This window comes from Crinia signifera, chromosome 2 (assembly GCF_055691185.1).
Source record: "Crinia signifera chromosome 2, ASM5569118v1, whole genome shotgun sequence".
NCBI classification, from domain to species: Eukaryota; Metazoa; Chordata; class Amphibia; order Anura; family Myobatrachidae; genus Crinia; species Crinia signifera.
The window spans coordinates 118,214,875-118,231,161 of record NC_139218.1 but is presented as its reverse complement, the minus strand read 5'-3'; the positions used below and the strand labels follow the sequence as shown (position 1 = coordinate 118,231,161).

At 41.8% G+C, this 16,287-nt stretch overlaps 1 protein-coding gene across 2 annotated transcripts; it reads left to right on the top strand.

The window, feature by feature from the left end:
* Positions 1-1,380: 1,380 nt before the first annotated feature.
* OLFML3 (olfactomedin like 3) lies at positions 1,381-15,898 on the top strand. Of its 2 annotated transcripts, XM_083172755.1 has the most exons (4): positions 1,381-1,618; positions 8,413-8,692; positions 11,216-11,284; positions 14,131-15,898. In XM_083172755.1, the coding sequence occupies exons 1-4, from the start codon at positions 1,511-1,513 to the stop codon at positions 14,916-14,918; spliced, it is 1,245 nt and encodes a 414-aa protein (XP_083028881.1). In that variant the 5' UTR covers positions 1,381-1,510; the 3' UTR covers positions 14,919-15,898. The 2 variants fall into 2 exon arrangements, with proteins under 2 accessions (XP_083028881.1, XP_083028882.1); XM_083172756.1 differs by lacking the exon at positions 11,216-11,284 and having other exon boundaries at positions 1,382-1,618.
* Positions 15,899-16,287: the final 389 nt, after the last annotated feature.

Sequence of the window (16,287 nt, the reverse complement as noted above, 5' to 3'; positions counted from 1 at the left end):
CAGCAGCCATGCTGCATTCGACAACGTGCTTGCTAGCAAAGCATCAGAGTGAGAGTGCACATTGTCAGTGACATAGCGGCTACACACTTCGTTCATCTGCCAGATCAGACAACATATTGGGGGAAATTTACTAAGAATATGAATACGACCGCCATCGGTCGTATTTTTCACCAAAATATGAAACATAAATAGAGCAGAATTGCTAATCTGCCATATTTACTGAATCGTATTTGGCCAATGGCCGCTTAATACAAATACGAGTCAGATCCATGCAAGCTGCATTGTAAAAAAAATGAAAATAAAAAAGCGGCGTGGGGTCCCCTACACAGGTGTAACCAGCCCCGGGCTGGTTACTATGAAAATAACATGGGCGTCTATGATCTGTTCCCACCATAGGCAGCAATGTTACATTATTAACATTGCTGCCTATGGAGGGAGCTGCTAATTGATCCTGACCGAAAAGTCAAGTGGGGTCAAGTACATCAAATACACCTGGAAAATGAGTTGTATTTTCCAGGTGTATTTTCACGGCAATTAGCAGCCATATTGCGGCAAAATGGTGATTCCTACTCGTATTCTGTCGATGGTGTATACATTTGTAAATACGAGTACAAATGTGCCATGAATACGAATATGAATTGTCGTATTTTCGGCATAGTAAATGCCGAAAATACGTGTAGGCAGTCATATTTGCATACGACTGCCTACGAATAATATAGGCACATTCCCCCCATTGTCTAGTGCAGAGGTTCCCAATCTTTTTTGATTCACGGCACCCTAGAGTATCAGAATTTTTTTCACGGCACCCCTAGGCCCCCAAATAAATTATTAGATTGAGTTTATATGTGATTCTTAGGGTCAGTTATGTGGTAAAGGGCAGGATTTGCTTCTGTTTGTACACATTTTATGATTGACAGCCACCAGCACCGGTTTTGCTCATAAATAATTAACCATTAATAATTTGAATTGGTCCTGGACCACCAACCCAGGGCACCACTGCATGTGTCCCGAGGCACCCCAGGGAGCCACGGCACACAGTTTGGGAACCACTGGTCTAGTGTATACTCAGCTTAACACATTCAATTTACTGATTAAAAAAACTGTGAAGCGGGGAGGTATGTATAGGTGTAACAGTTTCCAAATGTAAAGCGCAACAGAATATGCTGCGCTATATAAGAAACTGTAAATAAATAAATATAATAGTAAAAGCTACAGGATAAGACATCTGCACTGGCTAAAAAGTGATATTTTAACTATATGTACAGTAGTTTGGATCGTTGGTAATGAAGGGGTTGCTGAGAGTACTTGGCATTGCAATTGTCTTACATCTGGATTTAATAAACTCAGGAGAATGAAGCTGTTTGGAAATCCCTCCCACAAGGAAAAGTAGCCAGGCATTCCACAGCCGTGAGCTGGACACAGTGCATGAGAGCAAAACTCTGCCCAAAGTCTTTTAACAATTGGTTTGGAATAAGAATCTCTTACAAATCAGCCACGACGGGAGCCAAAGATGGCTTGTATTGTGGCCTGCATCCTTCTTTCTTTTGCCACCGTAGTTAATTCTCAAGTTCAGACAGCATTTGTGGAGTATATGCAATCAAGGATGGGAGTTTTAGAGGTAAGTGAGTCTATTCCAAAACTATTTATAGAAATATCATATTATTTTATGGAATAAAGGTAGAAAATCTGAATTTTAAACACGTTTTACACTTATAGCTTATCTTTAATATACTAATAACTAATTAAAGGAAACAAACTCTTGCTGAGCTTTCAATGCAAGCTTACTGTACAAACGCCTTTAATTGCAATGTACAGAGTAATGTGGTATTAAGAGCTTACAATCTAATCCTATTTAGCTAGTTAAAAGAAAACAAACATCCAAAATATCCACCTACAGTTTTATTTGAAATCTATCTATCTATCTATCTATCTATCTATCTATCTATCTATCTATCTATCTATCTATCTATCTATCTATCTATCTGTCAATAGAACTTTGTGAAAAGCTTTAAGACTAACATTCTGCTTAAATTCACTACTTTATCTATCCAGTTATTAGAATCCATCCATTTGTTGATTTCAGCTAATTTTATAATCCATGACATTGTACATTATTACCAGCTTTAGGCTCCTGTGCTCTCCTGTACTCCACTTTCTTAGGCTAGTTACCTGCTGACACTGTGTTTAATGACACTGTGTCAGCATTTGTCAAATGCGATTACAAAGAGGAACTTGCACTTGTGGTTAGGTGGGGGTAAGGGGAGTGGGGTGGGGTGGAGAGAGAGTTACTGGATTGTCCTTTCTATACATTCATTTAAATGCATATACTATATGTTTTTATACTGGAGCATGTAGAGCACAACTGAGCTCTGTTGTAGTTAGCTATAGAATCCTTATGAGGATAACATATGGTGCTAGAATCTGAACAGATATTTACTAAAACCAGACATATTTAATGTCTGGGTTATCCTTATGGTTGTGTAAATAACAGTTGTGTAAATTTCAGTACTTCAGGGTACATAAGTGATGTAATTATGTCCATTCTGTACTGTATAAGTATCAAACTGTGGCTTGTAAAAGTATTCAGACCCCTAAAAAGTAATATAACCCTGCATTATAATTGATACACAGATTGTTCGAGACAGTATTTGTACTGCTGACCTGTAGACTGTAAACCTATAAAGGTTTATTTACTAAGATGGGAGTTATATGTCAGATGGAATGTTGCTATGGGCTACCAATCAGATTCTATTATCCTCTAGAACAGGCTTTCCCAACCACGGTCCTCAAGGCACACCAACAGTGCAGGTTTTAGTGATATCCAGGCTTTAGCACAGGTGACTTAAACAGTACCTGAGTGATTCTGATTAAACCATCTGTGCTGAAGCCTGGATATCACTAAAACCTGCACTGTTGGTGTGCCTTGAGGACCGTGGTTGGGAAAGCCTGCTCTAGAAGGTACAAAAAAAATAAGAAGTAGATGTTGATTGGTTGCCCGTAGCAACATCCTATCTAAAATCAGTAGAACTCCCATCTTGGTAAATAACATTCGTCTGCAAATTTAAAAACAAAACAAAAACTACTAAATGTTGTGCTGTGGAAGTTACAAGTTTACACAGCTGATTTGTATTACCTTAATAAATGTCTGCCAATAAACCTCTACCTGTGTCTCATTAAAAATGGCCAGCTTTGACAGATATAAGTTCCCTTCATTTAAATAACAATGACCATATTGAATCTGTGGAAACAAAGATCATTCTAAGAAAATGAAAGCTAAAGTTGTAGAAATGCACAAGATTGGTTAAGGCTACATAATAAACTATCTATCTAAGTTCTTGGTTATATTCAATGGAAGCTTCATCATACCACTCAGGCACTGCCTAGCCAAGGCCGGCATCGGAAAGGCCCCCATACACTGGTCCGACTTCTCTGAGGCACAAGTTGGACCAGTTTCCCCTTGAACTTCCCTGGCAGCTCCCCAGGAGTCCTTCATCCGACTTGGCACTTGATGCGCCATTTGTATATGCAATAAATAACATGTGAAAGGACTTCTGGGGAGCTGCCAGGTAGTTCAAGGAAGATCAGATGTGATATATATCGCAGGTGCTAAAAAGCACCTGCAATATGCACCTGATGCTCTCCATCCGATTTATGCTATGTGCTGCATGTAGGCCACTTTTCACCTGATTTATTGGCCCATTCCATCTGAATCAAGTGAGAGGCCAAATCGCACCAGTGTATGGGCACCTTAACACTCATCATCAGATCAAGATGAAGGCTGTAAGGGAAGCCACATTAAGACCAGCTATTACCTTAAAGGAGCAAATTGGCTGAGATTGGAGTGAAGGTGACAAGGCAATAACATCAAAAGCTCTGCATACAACTGCCTGGGTAGGGGGTGGCTAGAAATAAGTCGTTACTAAGAAAAACCACATCAAAGCACATCTGGAGTTTGCCTGAAAAACATTCAGTTGAACCCAGCTACTATAAAATGTGGGATAAGATTTAGGGCCTGTTTCCAAGTTGATCGCAAATGCAAAATCGTTCTCAACTGTGCAAAACCCAGTTAGGGCAAATGTGCAGAGAGAGTTAGATTTGGGTGAGTTATTGTGCAGGGTAAATACTGGCTGCTTTAGTTTTACACTGCAATTGACATTTCAGTTTGAACACGCCCCACCCAAATCTAACTCTCTCTGCACATCTTACATTTTCCCCACCTGCAGTGCACATGGCTTTGCGTAAGATTTTGCTTTTGCGATCAACTCTGAATCAGGCTCTTTGATTGATTGATTACTTATGCATCCAACATTTTTCAGTTTTCAATTTTGGAAAATTATCTGCAGCCCCCAAAAATGTAATAGCCTAAGAGTTCACAATAAAAAAATAATACTGTCTAGAACAATCTAGCCTTTATTTGTAACATAAACACTCTAGTGGTCTGGGATCTTTTGCAAGCCACTGCATTAGATGCATATCTATTAATATTAATATATTGTTAAGGCAATGATCAAAAATTAAGCTACCTAAGAAACCAAATATACCACTTGCTAGTAGGCCGTGCCCAATGTTTTTTTGGCCAGAAATGAGTATTCCACCTGAATACTATTCTCAAAGATGAGTAATAATGAGATTGTGTAAAGAGAAATAACACCTCTTTGAAAAGTTGATCTGTGAGCAGAATTATACCCCTTTTACACCGCCGCAAAACCCTAGGTCTTCGGCGGGTCAGACCCGGGTCAGCGCAGTGTATATGGGACACGCCGTGTCCCTTTACACAGGAATTCTACCCAGGTCCTGACCTGGGTAGAACAAGGCTAGGACCTGGGTAGAGGGCGGTGTAAATGGGTATGCCGGGTCATCCGACTCGGCTCCCATTTACATCAATGGGCGATGTACAACCTGCGGACCACAGCATCAGCAGGTTGGATGGGGGGCGCACACAGTCTGAGCTGCTGTCTGCTATACTCTGCAGACATAAGCGGTGGTGGTGAATGGATGTGTGCGGCATCCATTCACCTCCCGGACAAGGACTGGGGGTGCACGGGGGGCAGCCCAACAGATTACCGTAGTGCTGGGCTTGCCCCCAGCGCAGCAGGCCGGGTCCCGGTGGGGGGGGGGACGCTGGTGTGAAAGGGACCAAACGCTGGGTCGCACCCGGCTTGAAGCTGGGTCCAAAACCCGGGTGCGACCCAGCATTTTGGTATAAAAGGGGTATTAGTATACAATGTATGGGTATCTGCATGCAAAATCAACTGCAATTACTCCCTCTTTATGTCCATGTAACTAAAGTGCGTTCTCGGCTACATGCAAAGCTGTACGTATGTTTGTGAGCTGACTGGGCCTATATGTACTCTTTGTGTGGTAACTGCCATCAATGTTCATTAACATTACTTTTATACTCGGTATGCTATAACTGACTTTCGGAAATCCAACGGTGGTTTCTCCGACATTGGAATCCCGACTGTCAGGAACCTGAAAGGTGGATGAGCGCATTCAAACCCCTTGCGGGCTCGGTGGCAAGCTGAACATGCCACCGATTTTATTCTCCCTCTGTGGGGTTTCATATGGAGATATGACTAACTTCTGTAGCATGCATTACGCACACCGGCATATCCTCCTCTCTGCATCAGCCACTATATTCAATATTAGCATTAAACAAAAGCTATTAGAAAAACATTTATTCAAAAGAATCATCAAAGTTTTACCTTTTTGCTATTAATTTTCAGAAATAGTTTGTGTATTTCACTTTCTATGCACCACAGAAAAGATTTTACTCTTTTGTTCAAGAAGTTACTCTTGATCTTGCCACCCTGCAGGCTGTCTGTGTGAATGACCTTTTCTTCTTCTTTATCTGCCCTTTTAATGCATTTCAAAGAGACAAAATGTTTGCAGCCACATCAAAGATCATTATGTTCATCACGCAATTTATCCAAGGCCAACTTCCACACAGCTGCTGAGCTAAATTTATGTATCTACTGTATAAGTCAGATTCTTAAGAGTTGCACATTATAACAATAAAAAAACCTCTCTATTTCTACACGTTATCTTTATGCAATAGTGTGAAGCTGTTAGTATACAAATAAAAAAGTCTAGGTAGAGAGCAATTAATTAATTAATAGAGCATGAAATTTATCCCACAGCTAACTGACTGCCTGATTCAGACCTGCTCTCTAGGCAGTGTATATTCGCGTAGGTGCCACCCCGACGAACCCCCCCCCCCCCCGTTCCGAATTTCCTCTGTAGCATGCAGATAAGGTCTGAACTGACTTTAACCTTGCCCACTGTTCGCCGATTGGGGGGCGTGTGCTGACAACATGTGACATCAGTCGCCCGCCCCGAGCAAGGAATGCCACGCCTACATTCCCATGGGCCATTTCATGGGGATGCCCATAATACATTGGGAATTCCCCTGTTACAGCCCTTACTTGCCAAAGGCATGTGTCTGCACATGTGCAAATATGCGCATACGCAGACCCACCACCATCGGAACGGGGCTGAACTCAGCCACTTCCAATCAGGCCTGAATCAAGCTGTGATTGCGTTGCTGAATTCAAAAAGCTGTGGGAATACAGCACACTAAGCCCCAGAGGGTGGTGAATTTTACCTCACAGCCTTAAGCCCCATACACATTAGTTATATTACAAATGATATCGCTCATTTTGACCCTTCTAAATGATATCATTAACCTGCTCCCACGTGCCGTTAACAATGTCCTCCATAGTCTGTACATATAGCTCAACGTTTTCAAAGACTGCATGTATGGAGTGGGGATGCAATGACGTAACTGAACAATATCGTATTCTATATTGGTCAGTGTAATGCAGTATTTTGTTTGGCCAGGAAGTCAAGGGAAATCATTGATTATATATGGAGCTTTAGGAGCAGACAATGGGGGGTATCAATACGGGCGATCACTGATTGTTGGTTATTGCTTTGCTAGTAGCCCCAATAAATTGGCACGAGCCACGGATTATCAGGGATTTTGTTCACCTGCCTGAGGCAGGCAAAGCAAAGTCCCAGAGAAGCACCAGCTTTTCAGGAGGGTCAGTGCAGTGTTACTCTGGGGGGGGGGGGGACCTCAAGAAACCATAGGTTCCAGGGGCCTTATTTTAGTTCACTCTTTCTGACAAAATCCTTCTTAGATGGGCAAAACCATGTGTACTGCAGGTGGGGCAGATGTAACGTGTGCAGATATAATTAGATTTGGGTGGGGTTTTACTTCAAAGTGAGATCTATATTGCAGTGTAAAAATAAAGCAGCCAGTATTTTCCCTTCACAGAAACAAAATAACTCACCCAAATCTAATTCTCTCTGCACATTTTACATCTGCCCCCCTGCAGTGCACATGGTTTTGTCCATCTAAGAAGGATTTTGTCAGAAAGAGTGAACCAAAATAAGGCCCCAGGTGAGGAACCTATGGCAAAAAAGGATCCCTAAAAGATCAACTTAGACCTCTTGAGGTCCCCCCAGAGTAACACTGCGCTACCCCCACATGCTTCACCCCCATGCCCCCATCACCCTCTCTTCCCTTCCCCTTCTCAATTTTCCACCCCCAACCTACCTAACTCCACATACCCAACTCCTCCCCCCTCAATCCTGCCAGGTTATCCCCCTAACCCCCCCTCAGCCATCCCCTCCCTTCCCCCAGGTGGAGTGCAGTGCAAACTTTTCTTTAAAAGTACCAGCTTTTCAGAGCTTTGGTGGTGAAACCACACTGAGCCTGTGTGTTTTCGCATTGAATTTTATTTTTACAGGAGACCTAATTGGATAACCCATAAAACGAAAAAAAAAACTGGCAAAACATTGGGAAAAATCCTGATATTTGAATTAGATACCCCCTCTGTATTTAGCAGGAGAGATTCCTGCAATCTGGGCAGAATCCATTTGTGATCCCAGTGTTTACTGTGCATGGAAACTGCAGACTTATGGCATAGTTTTCCCCCCATGTGGTAAGTCCTGCTCCTAATTCCCCCTAGTAATAATAAGGGTTGTTTTAAGGGATGTAGATCATGGGGTTGACCGTGTCTAGGTCAATCCCAAAAGGTCAACAGGCTGAAGGTTGACATAGACAGACAAAATGTCATCATGGAAATGATCGACACATGAAACAATTGGCATGATGTTTTGTTTTTGTTATTTAACTTTTTTTTGTGTCAATTTATGGATTTCAGCACATAGATCCCAAGTTTTACAGCTTCACTCTCTATGCCTAAGGCCAGGTGCCCTATGTGGATGGTAATTTATTTAAGAGTGAAAGAAATATATATATTTTTTAAAAATCTCATGTTGACCTTTTCATGTGTCAACAATTGCCAAATCGACTATATGATGTTGAATTACTGTCCACCTAACATCTGGATACCATGGTAAACACACAAGCTTAGTTCTGACTAATACAACGTTTGTCTGCAGGAAAGAATTTCACAATGGCATGATAACAGCAATCGCTACAGCTCAGAACTTCGGGATTTCAAGAATCAAGTGTTGAAAATGCTGGAAAACATAGAAAAGGAACGAGACACCGTGAGGAATGAGATGGAGAACACTAATATTCGGGTTGACCGGCTAGAGAGGGAGGTGGACTACCTGGAGACTCAGAATCCGGCACCACCATGTGTGGACATAGATGAGAAACTGACAGAGCTACACACTAACAAGAAGAAGAAAAATGAAAAATATGAGAAGCTGACAGGTATGCGTTTCCTTGAAACTTTTTTAATGTGTAATTCTTCACATTACAATAAGAGCGCTTGCACAGTCACATGATGGCCGTCAAGTTGATCCCCAGCAATGTTCACTACAAGGAACTAGAGAAATACTCAGAGCCTCCCTCAAGGGGGTTTATTTACTAAGATTTATACCTCCCAAAAAATGTTATGCAATCAGATTCGGCCTTGCATCCAGGTCAGAATCAGACCGATGCTGAAGTATCTAGTATCAGGGGAGAGTCTGGACACTGTGGGGTAATTTAGTAAGGTTGGCTGTAAATGCTCCCCCCCTCCAGGGCACCCCTGGCCTAGGCTGAAGCCCGGGCTGTCCACAATGCCCCTGGGCAGTGGGCACCGGGCTGATGGCATTAAAGTGTACAAAATAGACTAATAAACATTAGTTTTTTATTGTGGAACTACAAGTCCCAGCAAACCTTCCCCACATGCAGGGACTTGGAGAAACACAAGTCTCACCATGTGGGACATTAATGGGCCCGCTGGGTATTGTAGTTCTACAACAAAACCAATGCCCAAATAAATGACACACACCCCCAGAAAAACTTTGATACATGCTACAATCACCCATACATACTTGCTTACAGTGTCCACTTCTCCCGCAGAATCCATAGGGGTAACTGTGAAAATAAATTATACTCACCAGCTCCTCTGGTGTAGATTGCATCCTCTTCATTCCAAAGTAGTCATCCACGAGTGATAAAACACAGTCCTGACACCATATGGACTGAGGAGCCGCAAGGGTGTTTACACTTGTAGCTCCTCCACCGAACTAAGGGATTTCCCGGTGATGTCATTCACCAGGTCTTCCCCATCCAATCAGGAGTAGGCTCTGGGGGTGCTCCATGGCCGATTGGCTGTTTGCAGCTCCATAGACACCTATGTTAAAGATTAACATGGTTGTCTATGGTGGGAACCTCCCCACAGGCTCATGCTTTGGCCGGGGGACCTTGTACAAAAAGTGTTCCCCAAAATGTGTTATTAGCCAGCTGGCTGTTTGAGCACAATGCTAGTTGCTGAAATATGGGGGACCTCTACTGCTTTTTCCCCCCGTATTTTGGGAACTAGGACCAGGCCATGAGCCTGGTGCTGGTTATAGAAATACAGGAGGACCCCAGCTTCCCCCCCCCCCCGGTATTTAACCAGGACAGGCTCAATGAGCCCGGGGCTGGTTATTGCTGGGCGGGGGGGGGGGGCACACGCCGTTTTTTTTTTTTTATGATTTATTCATTTATTCTATTTTTTTACACTGAAAAGCCTGCACAGATCTGACTGATCTGCACAAGCTTCAGCCAAATATGATTTAAAAATATGATCTATTTGTCTATGACATTTGTCATTTGGATATACTGGTAAATTTGTATCTGAATTCACCAATTTGACCAATGACTTTATATATGTTGATCATATAGAACACTATGGAGCCAATACGGCCATGTTCTATCCATGGTGTATACTTTCATTCCAGACAAATTTGGCTGACCTTGCTGTATATACATATGGCAAATCAGCCGCATTCAACAGATTGTAAATTAGCTCGGCACTTGGTCCCGGCCGTGTTTTAGATTGAATGGGTACGAATGGCTGCACTCATACCCATTCAATGTTAGTAATTGTACCTGTACGGGGTAAATGCAAAATGCCAGTGAGTCATTTTACACTGGCAGTTGGTATGGCCCCCCTATTTGAATTTTGACCTGTGCCGCAACCAACTTCTGAAGCATCCCCTGCTCCCTGCAGATATTCCAATATTGCCCTGCAAATCCTGTACTTCCCTGTTAAAACAGGAGCTTGCCCATACCTCCCAATATATCTATGATGAATTTGGGACCTACTGTATGCATTGCAAAGCCAAAAAAGTAGCATACAATACTCCCATTGGCAGATGTATGTTTTGCATGTCTGTAGTGTGCTAGTTAAGATTAGTGGCCATCAGTAATATTTCATAAATATTTTAGAAAAAAAATAATGAATGGTTTAGCAACATCTTACTCAGCAGCCAGGAATATCATGGCTGACTCAGCAAAGCAAAACATGTGCTAACAATTACAGCATGCTACCCTCCCAAACATGCTGACCCACAAACTAATCCTTGTCAAGCTAAACACACCCTTAGTAATGTTATTATTCACAGGCTGCAATTTCATCAGCATTGTAGTGGCCCGTATTTGCTTAACTGATTCTCAATTTCAAATGAATAAGCCCTTGAGAGAGAGAAATTGGATAGTGATAAAGTACCAGCCAAACATCTCCTGTCATTTTTAAAACTGACTGTTGTAACATGGCAGTTAGGTGCTGATTTTCTGAAACTTTATCTCTCCCCAGGGCTTAGTAAATAGACCCCAAATAACTTGATATTACAGTTGCATGTAATACAGTTTGGCACGGCTCGTCCCTACTGATTAGCATTTGCTGTTTGTAGAAATATCTGCATGTGTATTCTACTGTAAGTTCACAGGGGTTAGTGGAACCTACCTCTCATGTTATAATAGGTTGCCCCACTGCTGAGATCCCTGTGGAGCCAGATGTGATGCTGAGTCCTCCTATCATCCGGAAATCATGTAAGTGGGTTCCATTAACCCCATCCGACCTACTGTAAAACGTTTCTTTCTAGCTTTATATATCACATATTAATATATATCTATTCATATAGTGTATTGGGGCTCACTTACAGTTGAAGACATTTGTATGCCCATGTTACAAAGAAAAAGAAAACATATAAATGAAAAAATATATATTTATCTATGTCAGACATATCTCAAGTTGCACTGGTGGTATTTTTACCAGAGGTTTTACCAAACATTAGGGGTAAATTTACTAAAGTTTCTAAAATGAAAAGAGGTGATGTTTCCCAAAGCAACCAATCAGATTCCGTCTGTTATTTTCTAGGATGCAATAGAGAAAAGGTCTTTTTGATGGACAACATCTCCTCTTTTTTAGGGACGCTACCAACAGTTGGAATATGACAGCCTTCTATGCTGTTGGAAATGGCAGCATGGAATAGGCGAGTGCCGATATTTCTACCTGCCGGAAATATCAGCACAGATTGAATAGCCCCTTAGTAACGTTACCCCTAGGAGTACATCACTGTGAATGCTTTCTCCTAGCACAAATATGGGGCTTTACAGTGTCAGTAAAAGCTAATGCTAAATTTTTGTATACAATATGACATAATCAGTGGTGGCTCCTACCTTATGGTAGGAGGGGGGGGGGGGGCTACCGCTGGCTGCGATGCCGGCTCCCCCCTGCCACCGCTGCTCCTCCTGGTCCCCGCTGCATTGTTCCCAGTGCTTGTACAATGATGACAGGCACATGAACTGGCGCATGCCCAGTACCAACCTCTGTACTGCTCATGTAGCCAGCTTCTATGGACTGCTTCGGCAACAGCCCTAGAGGTGAAATCACAGTCCCGGAGCCTGTACAATATAGGGACCAGCACATGGACAGTACTGCCGTAGGTACTGCGCATGTGCAGGCCCTGGATTTTATGGGTTGCCATGCAGCAGCCCATAGAGGCATCCCAGAGGGAGGGATCATTTCCCAATGGGACTGCCTTGGGTGACTGGCAGATCGGACTTCCAATAGGAAGTCAGTGCCAGTCACACTGAAGCCAGTGCAGTCTCACAGACTGCATTTGTCTTTACTACAGTGGCGGATTTTATCTGGAGGGGCTGCAGCCCTGCAGTCCATACGTAAAAACCGCCACTGGACATAATAAAGTTCTATTTAAACAAGAGCGAATATATTGTCTTGACAGTTAAAAAGTACAAGCAAAAGTCACATAATTTATATAGAATTTAATAGGTGAGATGGAAATTAAGTAAAGCAAATAGACTGCCACGACTTGGTATAATATAGTAGCAAAGCTAAACAGCCCTGTGACAGGAAAGCAGTGAGTTGTGAAGCTTCTGTCACCTGAGTGGATCTCATCATGAAATCACACCTGAGGGGATGGGTCGGGTGGACAAGGTCGCCGGAGGTGAGAGTATGGCACTGCCCTGAGAGGTTTTATGGCTGCATGGTGTTTGCCCAGATCATCCATAGCAGTAATACTGGCTGATATCCTACTAGTCAGATGCAGGGGCTGTGCAACAGTGCTGCACCCAGGTGGCCTCTGTGCCCTGTGCAATTCCACCACTCATGCACACATAGTTAGGGCACTGAAGCTAATTATTTAAGTAATATCAGCCAGAGGTCAGTCACAACCTGCCAGATACTGTAGTGCTGTTGAAAGTCCATCAACCATTTAGCACCTGGATGACATACACATCATAAAAGGTGTAGCTTATGATTTGTCTATATCTAAAAAGCTCCCAGTTACAAGACCTTGCCCTTAGTTTGAGGGATGTTAGGAACCCCAGATACTGAAAGAGCATGGCCAAATTCTTGATGAATGGCCATGTTCCCTGCAAGAAAAATAAAGAGGAGAATAAATATACCCACCATCATGTAGTGGCAACGTTCTCTGCCAAATGGGAACATCTATCACCCACAGCAGCAGGTCTGGAAGCCTGGACCTATGCCCTAATAGTTAGTACCTAACACCCCTCTTGGCACACCTGCTTACTTTTAGTACTTGGCCTAGGCTTTTACACTCGCATCTGCTATTCAATTGTCAGAGAGTACAACACAATTATGAGAGGACATCTATATACTACTATTGTAAAGTGCAACGGAATCTGCTGCGCTATATAAGAAACTGTAAATAAATAAATAATAAATAAATATACTGAAGTATACAACCATATTTTATACTTGGCATGGAAATTAGCATATTATGCAACAAAATTTGTTCCATCTATAAATGAGCTCTAATGTGTTTATGTTTAGTTATGTATATTGTTATAATAATGATCTATAGCTGGTGTATACATATGGTTCATCTCAAAATCATGGACACTCCCAATGTACAACTGTTCACTACCTTATGATTGTGTGGCAGAACATATACTGTATATCGTTAGCTGTAAAATAGAATAAAAAGAAATTTAGAAATATTGCTGGTTAAGTTCTAAGGAATATTATAGTACACTTTTTTTTTTTTAAAAGAGAGAGATACTCAGGATTAATGAGCACATGATCTTATACAGTAACTATTTTATTGCCTATAGAAGCCGAAAGCAGTATAGTGTGGTTATTGTAACAAAATCTGTCACAGAGATATACACTGAATATGTATCAAAATCGGAGTAAAGCCAATAAAAACAATAGTTAATAGATTGCTCTTAACTCCTTGTTTCTGTAGTGTAATGAGCAGTATCTGCTTTCCTTATTCAGTAAACCGCTATGTCCTTATAATATCAGTCCCTTAATATTACAGTCTGGCTTATGTCTGTCTTTGATTACTTTTGTACTTATTGCATGATGTAATGTGACTTATTATCTTATAATCCTTTTACCTATGTAGACTGCACTGACACCATTTCCCAAGTCAATGCCATGAAAATACTGAAGCGTTATGGGGGCAGTGCTGGCCTGTGGACCAAGGACCCTGTTGGAAATTCAGAAAAGGTCTATGTGTTTGATGGATCTGGTAATGATACTGTATTTGTGTTTTCCCGTATGAAGGAATTCACTCTTTCCTCCTCGACACGTAAAGCAGCACGGATCAAGCTCCCCTTTCCATGGATTGGTACTGGCCATATTGTGTATGGAGGCAATCTCTATTACATCCGTCAGGGTGATGATTTCCAGGTCATAAAATTCAACTTGGCAAACAAAACAGTGGTTGACAGCGCCGTCTTGCCAATAGAAGACCAAGTACCAGTATATGGTCTATCCAAATTCAATTACATAGATATTGCTGCAGATGAGGAAGGCCTATGGGTCATCTATGCTACAAAGGACAATGAAAAGAACATCTGCTTAGCCAAGCTAGATTCAAGTAGTCTTGGTATTGAGCAGATGTGGGATACCCCATGTCCGATAGAAAATGCTGAAAGTGCTTTTGTGGTTTGTGGCTCCCTTTATGTAGTGTACAACACCAAGCTCCCAAGTCGCTCTCGTATCCAGTGTGTCTTTGATGTCAGTGGCACCATATCCAGTGAAAATGTCCCAATTGTTTACTTTCCTAAAAGATATGGCTCTCATTCCAGCATGAAGTACAACCCAAAGGACAAGCAAATCTATGCTTGGGATGATGGCTATCAGATCTTATATAAACTGAGCATGAAACCTAAAGAAGAACTGTATTAGAAAGAGCTAAGGATGTTCCTTTCATGTTCCTTTCATGTATTCGTTAACATTTTAAATGATTCTAACATGTTGTATAACCTGGTATTGGGTAATGCACACATTGCTATATATTTGGCATTATAAAACCTACTTTAGATAATACTGCATAACTATAAACATCAATGCTGCTGTGTATGTGTTGTAACTAAGATGGAGGTATTTTGCTACCCACTGTAGACCAAGCAGCAATAAGCCCATTAGAATATATTGCAGTACAACATGTCTATTTTATCTCCCTTTTAGAGAAAACAGCACTACCATATTCCTTCATAGGATGGATACTTTTACTTATACATTAATGAATGTAATTAGTAGCGTGTTTATAAAGGAAATCATTTTGGTTTGGTGGACTTAAGTGATTTAACCCCTACAGTGGCATTTGTTTTAGGGAGCTCTCCCCACTGGGAGCGCTCCCTAAAAAAAAAACCCCACTGTGTCTGCAGGGGCCGGGCAGCACCGCGCTGCCACTAGTTCATCCACTGCCCGGCCCTGCCCCGGCAACCTGGCTGTGTGAGGTGTGATGTTAGCAAGGTCATGCCACACACAGCTGGGGGTAAAGGAGCCTAGGCCGGGCAGCGGATGATGCTGAGCGCAGCGCTGATCTCAGCGCTCAGCGATGCTGCCCGGAAGAAGGGAGCACAGACCATGGCACTCCCAAGGATTTTCCGGGGTTGCCAGTCTGGGCACTGTCTCATAGCCCGGAAAATTCTCAGGAGTGCCAGTGAAGGGGTTAAGTTAACTTTTAAGGTTTTTAACTGTGTATTTGATCTTCACCACATATTTATTTTATTATTACTGTCTTAATAAAATTATTATGGGCTTAACACTGTAATATACTTTATCCCGTGTAGTTGTGCAGATTTGTAGTTTTGCAACAAATCTACTGTGAAGTGATCTACCCATTATGGAAATACACTAATAAAAGAATATTTGAATTGTTATACTGTATAATTCACAAGTGATATTACTCCACTTAAAAACGCCTGTAAATAATATCTGTAGAAACAGGGAGTTCTAAAGTTACCGTTTATGGAGAATGATGTTATACACCACAGTGCTCAGTATTACAGGAAGCATTCTGTATGTTGCCAGACATAAACAGTCCTGTAAACTTGCCAATCTGAAAGTTTATGGTTTCTTATCACATTGCTCCTATGTTATTGCACACCTACAGTACTAGCGGTAACAGAAAAGGGTACTACATATTGCAGTAAAAATGTCCAACACAGTCGGAAATTCCAAGCTAAATTAAGCATGGTTCCTTCATCTTCTAATAGATTACTTTGCATAAGATGTTCCGGGCATGCTTGTAAAAAAAAAAAAAAAAAAA

Excerpts from the sequence above, each read along its gene's own strand:
- OLFML3 (XM_083172755.1), top strand. The coding sequence starts at position 1,511 with ATGGCTTGTATTGTGGCCTGCATCCTTCTTTCTTTTGCCACCGTAGTT. Across the intron at positions 8,693-11,215 it reads AAAATATGAGAAGCTGACAG|GTTGCCCCACTGCTGAGATC; the intron begins GTATGCGTTTCC and ends ATGTTATAATAG. Across the intron at positions 11,285-14,130 it reads TCCTATCATCCGGAAATCAT|ACTGCACTGACACCATTTCC; the intron begins GTAAGTGGGTTC and ends TTACCTATGTAG.